The sequence below is a fragment of the Myripristis murdjan genome, chromosome 13, assembly GCF_902150065.1.
Source record: "Myripristis murdjan chromosome 13, fMyrMur1.1, whole genome shotgun sequence".
Classification (NCBI taxonomy): domain Eukaryota; kingdom Metazoa; phylum Chordata; class Actinopteri; order Holocentriformes; family Holocentridae; genus Myripristis; species Myripristis murdjan.
This window is the reverse complement of record NC_043992.1, coordinates 34,663,276-34,686,131: the sequence shown is the minus strand read 5'-3', so window position 1 is coordinate 34,686,131 and position 22,856 is coordinate 34,663,276. Positions and strand designations below refer to the sequence as shown.

At 40.9% G+C, this 22,856-nt stretch overlaps 2 protein-coding genes across 4 annotated transcripts in view; both read left to right on the top strand.

Moving 5' to 3' along the window:
• stim1a (stromal interaction molecule 1a) overlaps positions 1–10,495 on the top strand; it is a 42,689-nt gene extending 32,194 nt beyond the window's left edge. For 2 of the 3 annotated variants that reach the window (XM_030066658.1, XM_030066657.1), the window contains 6 exons: positions 1,422–1,589; positions 3,466–3,566; positions 4,331–4,563; positions 5,531–5,611; positions 6,351–6,414; positions 7,227–10,495. In XM_030066658.1, coding sequence (XP_029922518.1) covers positions 1,422–1,589; positions 3,466–3,566; positions 4,331–4,563; positions 5,531–5,611; positions 6,351–6,414; positions 7,227–7,740 — 1,161 coding nt within the window. In that variant the 3' untranslated portion in view covers positions 7,741–10,495. The remainder of the gene's footprint in view (positions 1–1,421; positions 1,590–3,465; positions 3,567–4,330; positions 4,564–5,530; positions 5,612–6,350; positions 6,415–7,226) is intronic. The other variant, XM_030066660.1, reaches the window with a different exon arrangement.
• A 1,122-nt stretch (positions 10,496–11,617) lies between these two features.
• Positions 11,618–20,399, top strand: LOC115370273 (protein sel-1 homolog 3). The gene is made up of 23 exons (XM_030067218.1): positions 11,618–11,691; positions 11,795–12,269; positions 12,955–13,081; positions 13,177–13,298; positions 13,641–13,756; positions 13,847–13,908; positions 14,025–14,157; positions 14,628–14,763; positions 14,966–15,100; positions 15,208–15,413; positions 15,547–15,726; positions 16,360–16,479; positions 16,914–17,054; positions 17,165–17,227; positions 17,350–17,523; positions 17,616–17,743; positions 17,838–17,921; positions 18,013–18,103; positions 18,220–18,307; positions 18,415–18,524; positions 18,633–18,760; positions 19,228–19,330; positions 20,150–20,399. Exons 1-23 carry the CDS (start codon positions 11,638–11,640, stop codon positions 20,237–20,239), a joined length of 3,066 nt encoding a protein of 1,021 aa, XP_029923078.1. The 5' UTR covers positions 11,618–11,637; the 3' UTR covers positions 20,240–20,399.
• The last annotated feature ends 2,457 nt before the right edge of the window (positions 20,400–22,856 follow it).

The window sequence follows — 22,856 nt, the reverse complement described above, 5'->3', positions numbered from 1 at the left end:
TTTGTCCAAAATGGAAGTCGCAGAGGATTTGGTAACCAAGGGATTTGTAGCACTGTCTAGCACCTATCTCAGTCCTCTAGCAGTCACACTGATGTTCTGTGTAGGCATAGTTCAGACATCTGCTCAGTACTTTGCTGAATAACAATAGTGGGACTGTATGGGGGAAAACACACCATGAATCCCATTGTTATTTGAATCTGTGACTTTTCGGTCTTGAAGCTGCTTCATAATAGTCCTCCGTTTTGCATCTAGGTGCATTGAATCAAATTCATGAAGCGCTTATAAAACCAGTTGTAACAACAACGTACTGTAGTGGAGCAGTGTAACTAACAAGCGGGAAGTCAGAGTGCTACACAATAGGAAACTTTTCTCCGACAAATCGCCCCCACGATACTGGGTTTGAAAACTACTGCTCTATCACAGCCTGAAAAGAGAATCAGGAGTCAAGATGTGATGTTGTCATACAGTATTTAGCATCTCAAATGAAGGATTATTAAGCTCCGTCAGTCAAAATTAGATGAAAACAAAAATCATAACTGGGTATTAGCATGTCCCTAACTTGTTATTTAGTACTCTTTATTGACCGACTTTTAATTTGCTTCTTGTGTTTACTGCCAATAGTTTTAAAGTTTTTAATAGTATTTCTGCATTAGGTGTCCATGCCAAGGTTACTCCCCAATTTGTCTGGCTAATATACCAAGTTCCAATCTGGACGTGGCTGCTATTCTGAAGTCAGTATAGGATCATATGGATACTGTGTCACTTGAGACTGTCTTCCTATGCCCTAGATATTACTCCTGCTAAATTCCTTGTGGAGGCCGTGAAGGCTGTTGGCCTTTACTTGGTTTCTTCTCTGAACAGCTCTCTCACCAGGTGTTGAGCACCTTCTGAACCAAAACAACCTTTCCCACGATCCATACAGTCCCTGATCAAAGTTACCTTTTAAACTTAGGAGTATGGGGGGGTTACATTTTTTAATTTTTTCAGTTTGTTTCATTTGAATGACAGGGTATTAAAATTAATCATGAAGACTTGAAAGTAAAGACAATATTGAGTAAATATTTTGTCTAACCTTTCTTTACTTGCCCGTGTTCTTACGCTACACAGAGCAGATTTTTTTTAAAATGATACATTTGTCCAGTATAGTTGTTCCCTGCTACAAAATGCTGTGCTATCAAACTTTGTGAGGTCTTATAGCACTTGAGAAAATCATTAACTTAATATGATGTCTGTTATTGACTAATATTTAAGGAATCTCAAAGGACGTAAGAAAGTACATTTGTGAAAAATTAAAATCTTTTCACCTATTTGAGTTTCACACAACTCTTACAGTCCTCTTTACATTTTTTAGAGAATAACACATCATTACCAATATGCTGTGCACAATTAATTTGTCACCCACCCTTTGACATTTGTTTTAGGTGCGCATGGCTTTGAAGAAGGCAGAGAAGGAGTTGGAGTCCCGAAGTAGCTGGTCACCCCCTGAGTCTCTCCAGAAGTGGCTGCAGCTCACCCATGAGGTGGAGGTGCAGTACTACAACATCAAGAAACAGAATGCTGAACGACAGCTACTGGTGGCCAAAGAAGGGGTGAGCCTTTTAGCTTAAAGGAGGATACCGCTCCGTGTAAGAGTGACCGTTGTGCCTTTGATGAGGAACAGTCCAGTTAATCTGTAAATCTATAAATCATGTATCAGAACAACTATTGTAAGAAGTCAGAAACCACAGAAGTTGAAACTACTGTATGTCACGAGGACAGGTTTATCCGTGGAATCAGCCGACATTAGCCTTGTTGACTTCCAAAAACCTGACATTTGCCAGTGTCAGTAATAGATATTTATCTGTCAATTTTTCTCCAGGGCTCCAGACTAATAGTGTCCCATCCATTAAAAAAAACATATTTGGGATGGACAAACTTCCACAGGATGCCTCCTGAACTAATGGGGAGATATGAAATTTTGCACACAGGTTGGAGGTTGTGTTCAAACGCTACCCAGGAAATTTCACAAATGGGGGCGCTAATAATTAAATTTCACTTGAACTTTAAAAATTCATAACTCCTGTGCCATAAGTTCAATTTACATGAAATTTGATACAGACATGCATGAATCCTCACTCTACAAATTTTCCTCAGGAACCCATAAAGTCTTCCATATTGTGTCCGACATTTTGAATTTTTTGAAAAACACATTTTTGACAGCTCCTCCTAGGCTATAGGTCCAGTTCCTTCAAAATTCCCTGTAGATCTTCATTGGACCAAGCTTATCAAAAGCTGCATAAGGCTGATTTCATTTTCAAGATATTAACCAATGAACTCCAAAAGGGGCGTGGCTTATCACATAAATGGACAAAAGTCTACAACCACTGGGCCAGTCATCACAAAACCTGCAGGATATGTCTATAAAAGTACCTGAAACATACCCTGAAAGTTTCATGCCAATGGACCACTAGGGGGCACTGTAATTTCAAAGAATAGACATGCCATAATAGAAATCAGACTATATATTAGAAGTCGTTTTTTCCAGTTATTACAAAACTGGCAGGATGTGTCACATAAGTACCTGGAAAGTACCCCTAAGTTATTTTTAATTCAACTATTGAAGCTTTTAACTTTGAATGGTCTTTGTTGGCTTGAACCCCGGAATTGCAGCTTGCAGCTATATTTATGTTGGCCTACAAGTCAGGACTGAACACGGATGAGGATTTGTATCAGGGTCCGAGTTGGTACAAGGTCACAATTTCCCGGGTCTCACTGAGCTGCATCCTTACTCACACTGCTGTCAGCTCCTTGTTATCATTAGAGTTTGCACTGATTTACATCATGGCGCACTGAGCCTCTGTTCAGTAAATATGAGTATCTGGCCAAGATCATTTTTGATATCATCATGTGTTCAAATGAAGTCTTGCAAAAATTTGTGTTTGGCATGAAACTACAATTGAATAGGCTAATATTTGTTTGAAGGACACATTTTTCGGAATAGGTAGTTGTTTAGTTGACTAAAAGGCTTTTGAAACAGTTTTCACAAAAAGAATCTTTGTCACGTGACAGAGTGTTTCATAACTTTGTATGAATTTGTGCCAGTTATATTGGCTATCGGTCAAATTGTTATTTTAAATGTCATATCGGTATTGACCCAGAATTTCACAATCGGTGCATCCCTAAATGAAGGCAAAATTTGGCCTTGCACTATAGTAACTGAACTGGGAGTGGTGATTAAGGTGACAGTGAGAGATCTAGACACATTTTTCCTGACTGTTAGCAATACTGTAAAATGTATCACACTCAGGTCAAGCAGGTCAGGTCCTTACCTTGTGATATAAATGTTTATGAATATTGATTGGACTCTTGTAGACCATGGTAACAAGCTATTGATTCTTAATTCTGGTAGGATGTGCCTTTTAACGCAGTATGTCGATGATAATGGCAATAAAATGGAAGTAAACATACAGTCCTATGTTTTTGCAGGCTGAGAAGATAAAGAAAAAGAGGAATACACTCTTTGGGACTTTCCACGTTGCTCACAGCTCCTCCCTGGATGATGTGGACCACAAAATCCTGGCAGCAAAGTACGTCTTAGATTGTAGCTATGGCCTGGTAATCATTAGAAAAGACATTATGTTTAAGGAGCATTACTTTTAATATAAAATCCAGTAATTACCTATATAGATTTGCAGTAAAAGATTAACTGTCATTGTATAATGTCTCCCAAAAGTGCATTTTCAGCTCGCTCTAATCTCTTGCTACCTCTCACACGCTGTTTTAGCTCATAATGCTGGAAATTAATATTTTCTTATGTGGTAACTTAGTTTTACTTCTTTGGCATTTTAACAGTCCCAAATTAGACACACCTTTGGGAAAGAAAATCCCAGTCTCACACATATGCTTATTAAGGAATACTTTAAGTATCTGCCCAATGTCACTCCTCTCACCCATCCATCAGAAGATGCCATGCCAGGCCATATTGGCACAAATGTCACAGATTAGAATAGCATTTAAAGTTAACACAGTAGACTTTTGCCTTTGTTAAAACTGCCTCCCTGCAGCTTTTTAATATGGGCCACAATTTGTCCCTCATTCTGCTGTTTCTGAACATCCACTTGATTTTGGGAAGAAAGATTTGGGGCTTAGATGTATAACTTTAATTCCAACATAATTTTTCTGGATGGCTTTGATATAAATTTGTAAATAACTATAGTTTAGACGGAACAGCCTACAGATTTTATCAAAGTTTTAACAAAAAATGTAAATTGTGTTGTAAATAAATAAAAAGCCTTCATGTTTTCTATTCACTTATTCTTGGTACTTCTCCCTCTCTCCTCATCTCTTGCAGACAAGCCCTGGGTGAGGTGACTGCTGCTCTGCGGGAGCGGCTGCATCGCTGGCAGCAGATAGAGATCCTGACAGGTTTCACCATCGTCAACAACCCAGGTCTGCCTTCGCTGGCCTCCGCCCTGAACCTTGATCCCAGCTTCATGGGTGGCAGAGCTACGCCTCAACACTTCATGATGTCTGAAGACATTGACGACATGGACGAGGATATCTTGCCGCCTGGAACTCTGCAATGTAAGAGTTCATCTGAATCTGTCGGCCATTCTGTGGGGCTTAGTAAACGAACCCCTAAACACACCAAGGGCCTGCTGGGGAAATCCAAAAATCAGGCCTCATGAGAATTCGGACCTGTTTTGCTACATTTACCTGAATCTGTCATTGTTGGTCTCCTTGTTGATGGAAGGAGTGAGGCTCATTTGTCTGTGATTGAACGAGTGTTGTTTTACAAATGTGTAATATATAACTTTGTAAATTCACCAAAATATTGTTGTGGTTCTTTTACACACATCTCCATTTGAGTGTCTATTCTTTAATGTGCTTCCATTTTGGATAAAAGTGTTTGCCTGACTCTCAGTGAACCATGGAGATTGAAGAATCATGTGACTTTGCTCTGGAAGTGGAACTTTGAAGAAATACATACTTCTTAATGAGACCAAGTTTTGTGCTGATGTATTTGTAGTGGTTGTGTCCTGATATGTGCTATACGACTTGTTGAATCTGCTGTTGGTCACATAGCTGCAACTGAACTAAACATGGTTTATGTAAGTAATACCAAGATACTTCCTCATTAGGAAATGAGAACATTTTGATTTGAATCAATATTTGAATTTAAATATAACACAATAATTCAATACACAAAAGCTGGCCCACACATTTAAAAAATACAAAGACTGAATTTGTTATTTTTATCAAAGAATTCTTAGGAAAATATCTTAAACAGCCAAAGGTTATCAAGAAATCCAATGACAGTCTTGCCATAATGTGTTGCAGCCTTGCTGGACAATATTTGGGTTATTACTGTAGCAGAATGTTACACAGACAGGTTTGACTAGGCGCAGAGGAAATTGTACTGCTGAATCCCTTTGGACTGCGATAGTAAGTCTTTTTGATCAACATTATTTACACTCCATATCTCACTTCCCTCTCCCCTTCCACCACCTTTCTGGCCTTTGGCTCCCACTGCTGTGTCATTGGCCTGCAGACGCCTCCTGGCTGTTGGAACGGCGAGCCAGTGACCTGTGGTCCGTCGGTTCAGACTGCCAACCCCTGTGGAAATACTCTGGTTGGCCATTTATTCATGCCCCAGTTCCATCCCTGTCTCTCTCTTTGAGTCAAAGCCACGCAGCGCACCAAACAATGTTTTTAATTGAGCGATGCCCTGTAGATGGACACAGCTGAAAGGGAAAATCAGCTCCATGCTGCGTTCATCCAAAATCCCCCTGACCTTGTCTTCAGCTGCTTGCTTGCCAGATTAATTCCCTGTTCTTAAACTAGCCACCACCCAGCGCACTCCTGCTGTCTTCCCTTAGTAATTTGTCACCTAATTTTCTTTGTTTATGGGCACTGCCTTGTATAAATTGGATATTTTTGTTCTTTTATAGATTTTTTAAAGCTTTCTATAGAAACACGTGTTTGGTCTGTGTTCTCTTTTACAGTATATTTGCTTATTTATTTGACTTGGTAGTGCCATCACTATTCTTTCCCTTTGTTTAATGTAGAACTTTTTTCCCTATAATGCAGTAGGAGAGATAAGACAGACCTGTTGGGATTTTAACTCAATGCTAATTATGATGTGCAGGACAAAAGCAAAACTATATGTTGGGATTGGCCTTTAGTCTTTAGGTTGTTTTTCAGGAGATTGAAATCAATTTGTGTTAGAAAAATGACACCGGCAAAAAATGATCCCAACACCTGCATATCTTTCCACTGATCTCCCAAGTCTGTTTCCCCTTTCTATTAATGTCCACCAGGTTACATATGAGATCTGAGCGGTTGTTGATAATCTTGTTTTGTGCCCACAGCTCCCAGTATGATGTCCCTGCGCCAACGCCACATTGACCCCCAGCTGGCCATGGGCTCCCAGAGGTTGGTAGAGAGTTGCCTATCTGTGGGGCAGCAGGGAGAGTGCACCCCGTATCCATCCAGGTCTAGGGCCACCCTGAGGCAGGCGCGCAGCCAGTCCGTTGGGCAGTTTGAGGCTCTCCCTCTGCCCTCTCTTTCCTCCGCTGTCTCGCACCCCTCTATCGTCTGCACATCCAGCCCAAATCCTCAGTCTTTCTCCTCCTTGTCTTCTTCCTCATCCTGTTTGCCCAGCTCTGTGGGCAGCGCCGTAGCCCTTCATTCCTCCCATCTACATCACACTTCTTTCCAGCCCATGGACACCATTGCTGATGTCACCTCCTCTGATGTCACCAAATCGCAGTCGCCGTGCAGCGACCGCTTCGGGTACCTGTCTGCTCTCAGTTCTCCGCGCACATTGCATGTGCGTGGGTGTTTTCCCTCGCCTGCGGTCACCTCATTGTTTGTTTTCCACATTCATCATTCCACTCTTTTCAAGCATTTTTCATCATAATTTTTTATCTTTGCAGCTCTCATCTCTCTGTCATTTTACTTTGCAGTAGTTTCATTAGCCTTTCATTTTCCTTTTAACTTATTTTCTTCTTTTGTTTGCTTTTTTTTTTTTTTTGCTTTTATTTTACCATTTTCCAACCCATCTCAACATTCCTGATGCTCTGTGCCTGCACTACTAACAAGTGTGGAGTTCCCGTGTCCTGGCTGTGCCCAGAGTGTCCTTGGGTTTGCAGGCATAGTGTAGATCAACGCGGGCATGCAAAGCTTCAACTTTGACCTCTTTGGCTCTGTTCTCATTTCTTCTCACTTGTTTTATTTCCCCACAGAGACCTAAATCGCTCTGACTCAGACTCCTCCCTGTCCCTGTCCCAAGTCGGCGATCGGCTGTCTGCCTACAGCTCCAAAGGCCACCTGGTCAAACCCACCTCTCTCATTCATGGCCTGGTCGCCCGTGCAGATGAGGCCGCCTCACTGCATGCCCACACCCCCAACGGAGGGAACCGCATTCACGAGGGGGTAGGTCAGGGCGAGCTGGTGCCCGATAGCCCCATACTCATGAAGAAGGTGTATGGCATTGAGAAGTCAGCCAGCCTAGGAGAGATCAACAGCCTGTCGGAGTCCTCCCGCTCCCTCAGCCCCAACTCCACCGAACCCGACACCCCATCACCTACAGGAGGGCAGCCAGGGGCCGTGGGGGCCAAAGGCAGCAGCCGCATCCCGCAGCTGTCCTCCAAGAAGAGCCCCCTGGAGGAGGACAGTGGCTCTACGGGAGAAGACACTGATTCCGCTGCCAGCCGCAAGAAACACACCTTTAAGATCTTCAAGAAACAGAGGAAATAAGGGCTATGAACTACGAGCTTTCAAAGCTGTTTGACTGTATTCCTTTTTGTTCTGTTTTTGAAAAAGTTTCTTTCATTTTTGGTTCATTATTAGTCAATAATGGCACAATTTGTTGCCATTCCATCATTTTCTAGGTACCTACTCTGAGGAACTGTGGGAGCAACCAGCTAGTCAGTTCTTTCTCCTTATTTGGTCAATGTTGAATATGTGGGTTATGGGTAGGTTTGTATATTGGAATGTAAAGAACTATTTATTCTGCAGGAAATGGTGCCGGTCTATAAAAGGGAAATATGTTTCCCGGTTGTTGTTGTTGTTGTTGTTATTATTATTATTATTGTTGTTGTTGTTATTATTATTATTATTTTGTTGTTGTTCTTCAATATATATCAGTTTGCATGTCTTCACTTTTGTTTGACTGATATTCAAATGCTGTTAGTGTTTGCTTGGTTCATGTCCTTAATCTGCTAAAACAGTGCTTGATGTTTCTTTTATTACCCACCTAGCCTACAAACCCAAACTGAATTCACACTCAGTTTCTTTTAACTGACTGTTATAATTTTCTTATTGATGCTTACCTGTCTGTATTTTAATGTCTTCTCGGTTGAAGAAATGGCACGTTGAGGTGTTTCATGTAAACTAGTTAAACAACAGCAACAAAAAAAAAAAATACACAAACAAAACAACTAAACACTTTTCGTGGTGGGAAAATTTGCAAAACAGTAACATGAAGAGTAAATTGATCCTGTAAAAGATCAGACCACATGCATGGAGAATAAACTGAATAATAGAGTTCTCACTTATTGAAAGTTCACCTAACTTGCAGAGAGTCGATCTTTTACAAGGACCATCAAAATGCAACACTAGATGCTTTGGTAAATATTGAAACATTTATACTGAGGTGTGTGTGTGAGTGAGTGTGTAATGCTTGGCTTGCAAGGTTTTGTTGCAGCCTACTCCCACATATTTCCGGAAATGTGTATCGCTACCAAAATCTTCAGTGTTGCAAAGGTGTTGAGGCTGAATCGGGACCTTTGTTCCTTTAGTTTTCTTTATTTAATTGGTTAGCCATGGTGTATGCTGGAGAATAAACTTGATGTCTGGGTGTTTTGATTAAAAAAAAAATAATAATAATTGTTCCTACCAAAAAAAAAAAAAAACAAAAAACAAAAAAACAAACAAAAAAAAACTGCATTTAAAGCACCTAGCCTTGCTGTCATTTCTCCTTTGAAAAAAAAAAAAAAAAAAAAAAGTTTTCCATTTTGTTTTCAAAGACTGCCTGACAGGATAAATGGGATCTGACATTTGTCCGCTGAATGTGAACTGAATCAGTGAAACAGGGTGTGAGTTTAACATGGGTTCCTAGGCTAGCGTCCTTTCTGTTTTAATAATCATTTAGGAGGACAGTGGATATTTCACAGCAGTCAGTATTAGTCAGTGAGGAAGGGGGCCACAGAGCGCTGAGATGTGAGGCGCAGCCCCTCCTTGTGAGTTGTGGTAATTTGAAACCTGGCAGAAATGTTTCTGACAGCAACTGCTTCATTATGTCAGCTGCACTTCAACGCCTGGTCATATAATCTGAAACAAAAGTTAACAGTCAGTGAAGTTCATTTGGAGTTCAGGCAAAGATAGCATTACAGTATCATAAAAATCATTTCATAGAAATAATGGTCAAAGTAATCTGATTACGCTTTATTTGGAGTTGTACTCATAAGGCTGACCTAACACTGTCGTAACTGGCATGATAGCTGTTAAACACATTTATATTTATAACTGCTGTCATCAGGTGTCGTTCTGTCAGTTATGTCGCTTTCCATGCAAAGTTGACATTGTCTTCACCAATGTCAAGTTGTCATGACGACGACAAATGTCAGCTTTGCATGGAATGTGACAGAATTGACAGAAAGATGCCTAATGACACTCATAAATATTCATTTATGGTCTTGGCAGCTGTCATGTCGCAGTTATGACAGTGTTAGGTCAGTCTTATGAGCACAACTCCAAATAAAGTGTTACCAATAATTTAGACAGGGTTTAAAGCTCTCTGGCACCATGCCTGATGTCAGGCCTGCAGCCATTTCAGATTCATAAAACACTTGATTTAAAATCATGTACACATTTCCCTGGACAACTTTTCAATCTCAGATTATTTTTTTTTCTTCTTGCTTTATACCCGGTTTAAATTGGGTACTCAGCCATGTACAACCATGCAGAGCTGAGTGTGAGCAGGTTTTCTTTCCAAAGACAACAGAAGATGATCTCATTGAATTAGCAAAATCACCTTTGGTCTGTATGACATACTCTGTCGTAAGAAAAATAATTTTTCTCCAGTTGTACTCATTTTTGTCCAAGATTTAGACTTAGACTTGAATATTTATTGAAACAAATATTCTCAAGTCCTACAAGCACACTTTAAAGACCAAGGCCAATCATGTCAAAGTGCCAAATCGCTATTCTCGTACGAGGCCTTTCCATTTATTTTTTGTGGTGTGCTCGACCCCTCCAACTTCTTTCACAAAGCCCCTAATAAGGTAGCCTCAAAGCAGCTCCTCACTTCTGTTTGAAAGCATCTTTTATCCTCATGTTTAAGACAAAAAGATATTTGGGATGGGTTGTATATCATGATTTTAAGCACTGACTGAATGTCTACGGGTGTTGTTTGTGCAACAATAATCCATTTGCAAAGTTTACATACAGAACCAGGAACGCAGGCATCTCCTTGCTCCTGAAAAGTGCTATCTTCAGATTACCACAACAAAAAAAAATATATATAGTGCCAGTTTTTACTAATGGTTTGATATGAGCACAGAACTATGCATCAGTAGCTGTAGGTACTAGATTAAAGTAGTTGAGACACCGGTACACCTAGTGCGCTCCTGATTACATTGAACAACCAAAAAGTGCTGCAAATGACACCATCAGCCCCCCCGACAGATGCCTCATAGTGTAACAGATGGTATGGATGTATAAAGACGTGTCTAAACGTTTTGTTTAGTAGCCAGCTGAAAACATGAATTTCCTACCAGTACTTTTTAAATTTATCATTTGTACCTCTTTTGCACGATGAAGCTGTAAATGGATCATGTCGTCAGTGCGAGTGTGAGTGTGACTGTGCGTGTATGTGTGTGTGTTTGTACGTGTGTCAGTGTCTGCTCCAAGTATAATGCACTGTAATGTTGATGCATGTCAACTGCTGTAACAAAACCTACATTGGGTTAGAGGAGTGGATCGACTGGAGCATTTGGCTCTCTCCGCCCTATCTTTTCTCTCTATTTCTCATTTTGAGCTTCTATTTATGAAAGCATATATTTGTACAGAGAAAATGATAATTTTGCATCTTCTGTGATGTTCTAGACTTTTATGGCACTCCTGCATGATAGCAATAAACTATTTTGAATGAAAAATGAGCTGATTTGTTTTACATTTTACTGCTACCAGTTGGTGATACTGTGTGATTTTGAGATTTTGTCCCATTTCTTTCAGGTGTCAGGTGTGCGTTATAAGGTTTCCCAGTTCACAAAATAAAGCAAATGAATTGCACAGTTAATTCCAATATGAATTGCATTTGTAAATTGGTCTTATCAAGTGATTAGAGCAGGTTCTTACTGTATAAAAAAAAAAAAAAACATACCTACCTGCTGTAGGCTATGACATTTGTTTACATTTCTCTGTAGCTCCATGCTCACATGACTCCACCCTGTGCATAAATAGGTGGAGGCAGGTGCTGTTAAATATTTACCTAACCACTTGCCTCATTTGAAGCAGGATGGTGTCCGGAACTTAAGGTGTTTTATGTTCTTTTGTGACATTACAACTCTATAGATAGCGGCATTGTTCCTTTATTTTCTCCTGAAAATCCCAGATTTTAATGGGAATATTCATGAAACGACAGTGTGGACCATGGATTATCATAGACTGTACAAATACATCTGTCAGTTTTGCTTCAGTATACAGGTAGGAATAGAAGTATCCCTTCCTAAATGTGTTACACAGTGGTGACAGAATCTGTTTAATGAAAGATACTCTTAACAACACCTGCATGTCTCCTGTTGTGCAGATTGTCTGGGGTTTAAATGAGGTGACGCTCCTGAATCCTCCAGAGGAGCCTGTATCAGACTATCTTTTGAAGGTACTTTACTCCTGTGATAAACCCTCAGGAGTGCAGCTGGAGAGTGTTATTTCTTTTGACTCTGGCATTACCTCCACACTTGTGCTCAGACAGTGGAGTTGTGTGCCCAGCAGCATCAAAATAAGGACTCTGAAGTTGAGCTTGCCAGATTGGTTGGTGTTCAAAGCCGATGGGATAGTTCCAGACTCACAGTGGGTGCTGAGCTGCATCCTTCGAGCGTCAGTCGAGTCCAGTGGATCTGATGTCAGTGAGCAGGCTGTCCTGGATCAGGATGTGGCGAGCCTGGAGCCTAAACCCCCTCTCAGTCGTCCTCTCAAGCAGCATCAACTCTGCCTTCCCTGGAGTACACAGATGCTCCAAATAAACCCCCAGTCTTCAAAGACACAATGCCCACTGGAGAAAGGTAAGGTTAGGGAAGTGAGCTCATGGCTCAAAGGACCTATACTCAGCACACAACTATTGTCTGCCCTCTGGCCAGTGAACACAGGTTTCAAACTGTCATGCTTTGCATTTCCACCTTGACTTTCAGATCGTGAATTCAAGTGATTTTGTCCAGCGGGCCTTGATATGAATTTTGGTCTATGTTCAGAATTAAATTGTTTCAGGTTAAAACAATGTTGGATTGATTTTTTTTTTTTCTTGAATTGTGACCAATTCTAGTGAATTGCCTTTATGTAAAAATCATGTGAAATAAACCACATATGGTTTTGGAAAAATGTGATGTACAACATCTGATATGAGTTCACATGTGATTTTCATGTTGATTTTTCCACATGTAGTCTGAAACCTCATGTGATTATTTCACTAGTCCACATAAGAAGAATCCAGTCACATGTGAAAGTGTGGAATTGATGTGAACATGTAAATCTCATGTGTAATGTAATGTGAAATGTGTTGCTTTCACATGTGAAAATTATAGTTCACATGTGAAGAAACTAGTCACATGTGAAGATGCAAATCTCATGTGATTTCATTTTGTTTTCACGTGGAAATTCTAATTCGGAAGCCAAATGCTAATTCTGCATGAATTTGTGTGGCCAGTTTTCATTTCAAATGTAGAAAATTTAAAAAATCCTGATGTCATTTAGAAACGGTGCCTTTGCTGTCCTCAATATACGCTTCGACTGGAGAAAACTTTGGCATCACTAAGATGTTGGACGCTCACAGCAGTGAGGTTCTGGAGTTCCTGCGTTTCAAGGCGGTCTCTTCTCCATGGTAAGGCAAAAGACACATATTAAAAAAGCTTTTTATTCTTACAAAAAGTCATCATTTAGGGTCAGATTGTCAAATGCTGTTTTCATGTTTGCCAGGTGTATGTTTTCCATCTGGATATTAGTGTCGAGACACTGTCAGGAAAGAATGTGTGGAGTTTTTTACCACCTGGACTCCCACAATAACTACATCACACCTGCACTGCTTCTCTCAAGATCAGGTACACATGGGTTCACACCTCTCCTGCCTTTTTAAATGTCACTGTATACTAACAGTGTCTGGATTTAAAGGAATATTCCAACAATTTAGGCAAAAAACCCTTTCTGCATGTTTGATACCATTTTCATATCCAGTGGTTTTGTTGCTATGGGTAGCATTTTGTGTTAGCTTAGCATAAAGACTTATATGGGAGTCATTAGCCTAGCTCCATCAAAGCGGTCATACAGATGAGAAAAAGGTATGTTATCTCAGTCTGGGTAAGTTGAAAAAAAGGTGTTTTGCCCACAATGTTAGAGTCTTCCTGTAACTGTTAAATAGTCTCAACTTTTGGAAATGTCCGCAGGCCAGCTACATGTCCAGATGAGCGGAGAGTCTGGGGAATCCTCTGCATTCCTCTGTCCTTTCACAGTGCCTCTAAGTCAGTGGTGCCAAGTCAATTTGGTTTTGCGTGGTCAAATTGTGAGTGATCTTTTTCACCAGAGGACGTATGAGAGCAGATTAATTGGACTGAAGGAAAACTGGTGAATAAAGCTGTCATCTTCATCTCAGGTTACTGTCTCCATGATGTGCATAGATGAGGAGCAGCGGACAGTTCACTCTACAGAGCACATGTAAGTCTACTCTTAGCATGACAAAATATTCTGCATGTCATTTCAGTGTTGGTTCCCATTCAAAACTGAGGCATCTTTATGTGCTATAAAGTGTATATTTTAACCATCTCTTACAGATTCAAACATGCTTTGGTGCTGGATGACACAGAGGGATATTTTGTGATTGGAGGAGGAAAATTTATCAGAGGAGTGGAAGGTTTTTATGGGCCAGTGGTTTACTACCGCAACAGAGTACCTTCCTACAACATGGTAATGCACACAGCCTTTATCTGTGGTCTGCTGTCAGTGGTGGAAAAAGACCTCAAATCCTTTTCTTATGTCAAAGTAGCAAACCCATGATGGAAAAACACTCCTGTAGAAGAAAATTAATTTTTATACAAGCATATAAATTGTAGCAGTAAAGGAACTAAAATAAATGAAAGTGCTTGTTCTGGAGAATGGCATTAACCTATACAGGACATTTGTTCCCGGTGGCCTTAGGTCAAACTGCTCCATATACTGATAGCTCAAACTCTAACAATGCATCAACTTTTATGTATTTTGCAAGTGAAAGTATATTCTGCAAAGTAACTACAGCCATCAGATAAATGGTAGTGGAGTGGAGTAAAAACTGGAAATACTCAAGTAGAAAGTTCTGCAAAATTGTAAAATACCTGAGTAAATGTACATGCTTTCCGTTTGCTGTTGAATGCTGTACATTTAATTGTTCTCATCCGCAGTCTGAAGTCGTTGTGCCAGACCTTATTGAGACTGTGAACCTGACTGGATGGCTGAAGACCTGTCAGCGTTTTCATCTTGAGTTAAATGTGAAAATCAGTGGATATTCCCTCAAGGCCAAGCAGAAGGCAGAGTCTGGTAGTGGCTGTCACTTTTGTTATCCACTAGATGGTACTAAAGTAATCTTAAATATTTCCAGCAGCTCCTTGTGGTGCTTGGTGTGCAGACTGAATTTAACTGCACTCTATACATTCCCTTCTTGCACTGCCTTGTAGCTCCTCTGTCCTTTGGACCACGACCAGAGCTTTACGGCACTTGATGTCGTTGTTCTGTTTTTCAGAGAGTTGTATGGATGTTTATCATAACTGGAGGGTAAAAGATTCACATCCATTAAAACGGTGTGAGCTGTGGGAAGCGAGTGTGCCTCAGAGACGATATGCTGCAAAACTGGCTGAATTGTTGGCTTTTAAACATGGTAAGAATTAAGCTGTACAAAATGGAGTGGCACATGACAGGCATATGACATCCATGTGTCATGAAGCATCAAAGATTCAAATCCGTTTAATTTGCCTTCACACACAGGGGGAAAGGGAGTTAGCCTGGCAGCAGTGGGCAGAGCCCTGTACTCCTTGTCACTTCATAAGTTGGGCAAAGCCAGCAGCCTTGGAGTAGTGAGCAGAATATTACCTCTTTTGCTCCAAGCTGGCTGCTTAGCAGATAACCAAGCCCTGCACTTGTCATCTGTGATCTACAGTGCTGGCCTGGGAGTCAAGAAACAGCCCAATAAGGTGTGTGTTAATGTGTGAGCTTGAGCCCAAACTTGTCCTTGCAGTGGTTGAGTCAAGTATTTGAAAAAAATAAATAAATAAATAAATAAAAATCCAATTTTGTTCTCCTCACATGCCCCTGTGCTCTGTGCAGGCATGGCTGCTGACTCTGCTGGCAGCCCAGAGGGACTACAGACTGGCACTTCTGCACCTTGGGCACCTGCACCACACGGGCGACCACGGCGTGAACCAGGACCCAGACCTGGCCTATGCATATTATGCTAACATTGCTAAACAGACAGCCTTAGACCGCCAGAATCCCTCATCCCAACAGGTAATCCACACAAAAACCACTCCTTTCCTTATCATAAACAATCTAAAAGGTTTTACACAGTTACAAATGCATTATCATAGGTTAATGACTTCTTGTGCTTTTCTTTAAATCACAAATCCTCTGGGTTTCAAATGTCTTTCTCACTTTAATACTGAGGGAGGATCCCAAAATAAATGAATGAATGAATAAATCAAGTCTACCTAACTTTGATCAATTATCCCAAATATCTCTTGATAATAAAGTGACACCTACATTACTAAATACATCTCAAAGAGCTTTTAACAGATTTACAGATCTCATTTTCTGTCATGAATGGCAGTGACAGACACGACTGCCATGCAAAGGGTCGGGTGAATTGCCCACATCCCAGATTTTCTCTGCTTTAGGGAGCTATGGGCTTACTTTGCATTATGAGCTCATATGAGGTATAATGTGTGAGTAGTACACACTCATATACATACACACACCCTCTGCTTTCCCTATTGTTGCTACATTTTGTTCCCATGACCATCACGTTTGCTTGCCACTGCTGTACATACAAACAAAAACAGCTGCGAAGAGAATTTGCTACTATTGTATGTCAATGAGAAAATCAAAATCCATGACTTTTAATGTTTCTCTTTCTTTCTCTAGGCGACTGTCGAGTCTATTTACTTGAACAATGAGGAGATGCTGAACCTCCAGACCAATGAGAACCACCATATCTTCCACTGGCTGAAACTACAGGCCCGCCACGGAGCAGCCGAGGCTGAGGTACCGTGTTTCACTGCGTTTGTTTGACAAGTTCTAGGTTTATTTATAGAATGTGTTTCATATTCAGGTTTTCACCATGTGCTTTACAGAAATCAAAGCACCTAAATACAGATAAAGACAAGGAGGGGAAAAAAGACAAGAAGCTCAATTCAAATTCCAAGGAATTATAACCAAAGCTTGTGTGTGTGTGTGTGTGTGTGTGTGTGTGTGTGTGTGTGTGTGTGTGTGTGTGTGTGCACAGGTATCGTATGTGTGTTCTCATTCATAACCACAAGTGTAAGTGGATAATGATTACTCGGCATCAAAGATTTTTGCCATGCAAAATTGTTTGTCTTGCATGAAAATGTAGCTTTGGGCAAGAAAAGTGCTGATCTCAGGCAGGTGGACATGCTGTATTGTTAAATCCTGGTGATGATTCAACCACTACCTTGTAGCAAGCCATTGGCCGCATGCTGTTCTGGGGTCAGCAGGGAGTGACTGCAAACATCCAGAAGGCTGTGAGACACTATGAGAGGGGAGCTGTCCAACTGGAGGACCCAGTGTCAATCTATGACTATGCCATCGTCCTGTTGCAGGTCAGACTTACATTTGATGGGGAGAGATGCAGAGTTTGGAAACAGGACAAGTGATATTATCATCTGCTGGAATAGCGTTCCTTGGTGAATATTAGTTCTTTGCTCCGTAGGGTCACGGGGTTGAAAAAGATGTCCCAAGAGCTGTCACTTTGCTGAAGAGAGCAATGGACCAGGTTTTTTTTTTTTTTTTTTTTTTATGATTCAGTGTTCTAGTGTTACATTGTGTGATGATCTATACTGTATACTGTAAGTTTTTTATACCCTGCATTGCTTGGCATACTATTCTGCCCCACAGGGCTTTGCTCCTGCATTCAATGCCCTTGCCTGGTACTATGAGCAGTATGAGAGAGACTATGAGCGTGCGGTGCAGCTGTGGGAACAGGCTGACCTCCGTGGCAGTCCAGATGCTGCAATGAATCTTGGTGTCATGTACTCCCAAGGCCAGTATCCTGGCAAAGCTGCAGACCAGGTTAGGTCAAATGTGAATGCATCTACTAGGTTGCCTATACTGTAGTGTTAATTTGAGTTTACTGTATGAGTAATACATTGTCTTTCTTACAGTTCATGGCCTATAAGTACTATCTGAAGTCTGCCGGGAGAGGCCACATCAGTGGAGCGATTCACCTTGCTGATATGTGGACCACTGGGATTCCTGGCTATGTGAACAGGCGGCCATCTGATGCCGTACTGTTAGTCACTGATCTTATTATTTATGTGTCTCTTGACATATCAATATGCCCCTCCATGACCAGTGCATGTTAAAATGTCTTTAACTGCCTGCAGGTGGGTCAAGTGGGCAGCGGAGCAGAATGGATACCTGGGCAGCGTCTTACAGAAAGCCTTGGCCTCTTATCTCAAGAGTGACAGGTAATCATATCCTATATTCACACGTGCTATGACTCTGGTGAGACAATTTGTTTCCAGTTACAGCTGAATTAATGCTCGTGTTTTTCAACAGGTTGATGTCAGTGTTATATTACCTGATAGCTGCTGAGTCAGGGTATGCAGCAGGTCAGTTTAACGTTGCATATCTGTGTGAACAAAATACGGTGAGTTGGAGAAAAGTGCATGTGCTGTTCTTTTGTATTAGGTGCATTGTTGTGGTTTTGTTATTCTTTTATTCATTATTCATTCATTAAAAAAAAAAAATTCTTGATGTCAACAGGGAAGTTTTCTGGATGCAGCTTTTGCATCAGACTGTATGTGGAGGTATTACAACCTTACCATCCAGAGTCAAAATCCTGACACTTATGGTGAATAAGCAGCTTTTGCAAGTTTGCTCTTGGAAGTTTTGCATGCAAACCTACCAAACCGTCTTTTTATTTTATTTCTAACACTTATAATCCTGTTACCTTTACAGCACTAATTAGAGTGGGTGACTTGTTGTATGAGGGCCAGAATGAGAGAGAGAAAGACTTGTCCTCTGCAGCACAGATGTACAAACTGGCAGCACTAAGGGAGGATCCACAGGTATGCTTCTTTGAAAAAGGATTTCCTGGCGTATGCCTGTCTAATTTTGTAGATTTGTGATTATACGTGTGTATACATATGCTTCCAAATGACATTCTTATTTCACAGGGCTGGTACAGCCTTGGGCTACTTGCTGAGGAGGGTTACAGGCTGCCGCTGTCACTGTTGATTGACTTGGACCTTCCAGAGCTTTACCTGGCAGACGACACTTTGCTCCTAACTACTTTATACAAAAGGTCTGTACTGACTGCATGCACACACACAGGTTGTCCATATACAGTGCTGTGAAAAAGTATATGCCCCCTTCCTGATTTCTTATTTTTTTGCACATTTGTCACACTTAAATGTTTCAGATCATATCGCAAATGCTTGATTGCAGTTGTTGCCGCCAAGGGTGACACAACCAGTTATTAGGGTTGGGGGGCAATTACTTTTTCACATAAGGCCAGGTAGGTTTTGATAGCCTTTTTCCCTTAATAAATGAAATCATCATTTAAAAACTGTATTTTATATTTACTCAGGTTATCTTTGTCTAATATCAAAATTTGTTTGATGATCTGAAACATTTAAGTGTTTACACATATGCAAAAAAAAAAAAAGAAATCAGGAAGGGGGCAAATACTTTTTCATAGCACTGTATGTGCCCTTAGCCTATAGTGGTAAAGTGGATGAAGCATTCATTATCATTTCTCTTTTTTAAAAGGTGCAGAGATTCAGAAGGTACAGAGTCCTACTTGCCCTGCAGTCTTGCCCTCTTCAGTGTTTACCTGCATTCATTCCAACAGGACTACAGTGCGGCTATCAAGGTTTGTGTGACGTACACAGGTACATCTGTAGCCACTGTAGAGGTTAAACTTCATGTATCCATGCCAGCAGCATTCCTGCATTACTACTGCAAACAGTTGTTTCTTGAACATTATACATTACAATTAGTTTTTAATCAAAACAAAACAAAAAAATTGTAATGCCTTCCAACTGACAAATTACACCACCATCCCTCATGTTTTGCTGACAGCTTAAAGGAGCAATTTACCCAAAAGTACAAAAAAGATGTTTTCTTGCTTCCTCTTAATTGAATCTATCAATCCAGATAGTTTCTATGTGAACTGGCTTGGTTTCCAGTCTGGCACCATCTTCCCTGTCTCCTGCCACCCCAATAAAATGGGGCTGAGTGGATTTTTGTTTGTGGAGCTCAAACTGTAACAGCAACAGCTCTTTCATAATCCACAGTCCTTGGAGGTGAAGAGTTTTTAGGGGAATTATTTCCTGCTCAACAGCACTGGCAAACTGTATCTCTCAGCCCCAAATTTGTCCTCCTTGGAGGTGAACAGATGCAGTTTGCTGGTGGATGGTGGAGTTGTATTAAGGGTAAGTGGGAAAGTAGCTTTTATTTTTATTTTGGGTGAACTGTTCCTATAAAGTAGTACAAGCAGTGCCTCGAAACACTGATAGAAAAAATTGTACAAAATTGTAGTTGTTTCTGTTCTCAGACTGAGAGACGGACCAGCAGCAGCTCAGCAGACATACATTAAAAGTTTGGACTCCTGCACTGGCTACATCGGTACAGATGTAGCCTCCTGTGGTGTGATATCTTGTCGACATTTTCTTCATCTTCTTCCCCACAGTTCTGCAGTGCTGTTGCAGTGGCCGCAGCTCCACCGATACTTTTAATCATCCTTGGTGTCCTCAGGAGGCGTGGCCTGTCTCTTCACTAGCACCATGACTCTTATCGAGGCCGGCCGTGCACTGACCTGAATGACTCAACAATATCAGAAACCAACAAAGACAAACTGGCACAGCAACTGCACATCAATACTTTGAGTCACAATCTATTTGCACTGGAGGATCGCTATCTGTAAAAGACAATAGTGTGACTGTGACAAGAATAAATCTTGATTTTTTGAAGATACATGACAGTGATGTGTCTGCTTTGTAAGTATCTGTTAAAAAATGCATTGACCTTTCATAAAAAAAGGCAGCCTGAATATTTTGATCCAACAGAAAGTGTTTTTGACTTGCAGTTAGTTTTAAGACAGATCAAAGTTTTGGAGTAGGTCAAAGACATTGTTTATCAATGTCCCGCCGTCGCTCAGTATAATGATTCCTTCGCCCCACGGAGGTCTGTGAGTGTATGAACTACAGGATTTCAGGTAATGAATGGCTGGTGCAGCTGCATGTCTGGCATGAATAATGGATACAGCAAGCTGGAGTCCACTCACACTGCGCTGTCTTGCACTCCTGATATAGCGTGATAGCACCAAAATATGGTTCTGGAGTAAAACTGTTTACTTATAATACAATAACCCTGGTTGCCATAGTGTGCGCACAAAAGCATTTTCTGCTTATTTTCTATGCACCAATTTATCTTAAAATTGGCAGCAACCATTATGTGAGTACTAAATAACTTATGTGTGTACCTTAAATAAAAAACTGGATTTGCCTATCTCATGAGCACATTCATTTTACTGTAAACAGACCTATTGTTGGTGTATATTACTGTTTTATATTACTGTGTGGAAACTCTATCTCTCTCCATCCACTCATGCCACTTCAGGGCTTCAGAGCCCCCACTGTTCAAAAGGGGGAAAAAAAATCTGCAGAAATACTTTTCTTTGTCTGTTACCTTCTATTTCCATCACAAGTCAGCACAGCCATACCAGGGGATTTCCTTCTACCTGATATCTGGTCAACCAAACTGAAGCAAGCAATTATGGGCACTTTCCAAGAGGAAAAGTCCATTTAGCACACAACATCTCATTAACACCACAGGGCAAATTTAATTACTTTGCCTCTCTGTGTGGCAGTTGCTCAAAGGCAGGTGGTGAAGGTTGGGTGTTGGTGGTCGGGGTGGGATAAAAACAGCACTGACATGCGTAATGGGGTTTAACAAATACCAATAGAGCCTATATACCAAATACTGACCCCCCATGCTTTTCATCATATTTGCTAAATCACTTGTCCTTGCATGACATTGTCAGCCACTGAAGTCTTGCAGGACCAAAACACTTCTGAAATACATCTGAAAAGGTTAGTTAGATTAAAAATAAATAAACAAATAAATAAATGAATGTGAAAATAAACAAATAAATAAAAACAAAAACTCGCGGTATTCGTAGGCCCGCCCCCTCCCCGCCTGTCAGTCAGTGCGTTGAGACTTTCTGGCTTCTCTTGCGCAGGGTTGCCAAGTCCGCGTTTTTTCCGCCAAATTGGGCTACTTTTTAAGTGTTTCCGCGGGTAACAAAGTTTGTCCGCGATTGGGCTTGGGCAGACCTGTGGCATACAGATGATGAATAATGCCTATGAATAAAGATTCATATTTTGAATGACTAATGAAACCTGCTGCCACGAGTTTGAGCCCACCAGAGAGAAGCTGGCCTTGTTCAATACAGTTCTGTATGACAGGGACCAGGGCGAGGGATCTCAACATGTCTAAAAAGAAACTGGACAATGCTGCAAATAGTTCAAGTTCATGGAGTTTTTTCCCGTTCTTTTTTATGTTGGAGACAGCCAGCAGTTTAACAGGTGAGCTAAAATGATTTTCAATTGCCTTTGCCGGGGAAATTGCCTTTAATGTTTATGATGTTATTTTATAGATATTATAGTGCATTTTGCAATTATAGCAATGCTGTTGGACTTCAAAAGCAACATATAGGCTATGGATTTTTATGGGCATATTTTGAGTTCTGGTATTGGGCTGATTTTTGGGCCGTTTTTATACCAGGTTGGGCGGGTTTTGGGCTGGTTTTGAGTTGCTGTTTGGGTCCGTTTGTCTCACAGACCTGGTAACCCTGTCAGTAAGTGCGTTGAGACTTTCTGGCTTCTCTTGCGCTAATTTGCGTTTCTCGGTATAGCAACGGATTTTTTTTCGCATTTTAGGTTATCATTTTGCTTACTGGTTAAGGTTGGGATTACGGTTAGAGTTAGAGTTAGGTTAAGGTGTGGGTTAGGCATATAGGTTGGTCATGGCTAACATTAGTGAAAGGCTGTGGAGAGTGAACGTCAGCCGATTAGAAATCCCGTCGTAATCCATCAGAGCAGTCAAGGAGTCACTTGGCTCTGGTTTCTGAGAAGAAGATGAAAACCAGGTGCTTCTCTTCAAAGTTATCTCTAGCATTAACTCCTTTAACATCACAGGTAAGATAAACTTAATTTTACGGTCAAAGTAGCGATGTTAATGCTAGCTAAACGCCAGTCTGGCCTATTCTAAACAGCGTTTTTTTTTTGTTTTTTTTTTTTTTTTGGGCGGTTAACGTTAGCTGACGTTAGCGTCAAACCTAAATCACCCCGGTGTGCCCCGCTATGAATACACTTTATCAGGTCCACCTGTACAGG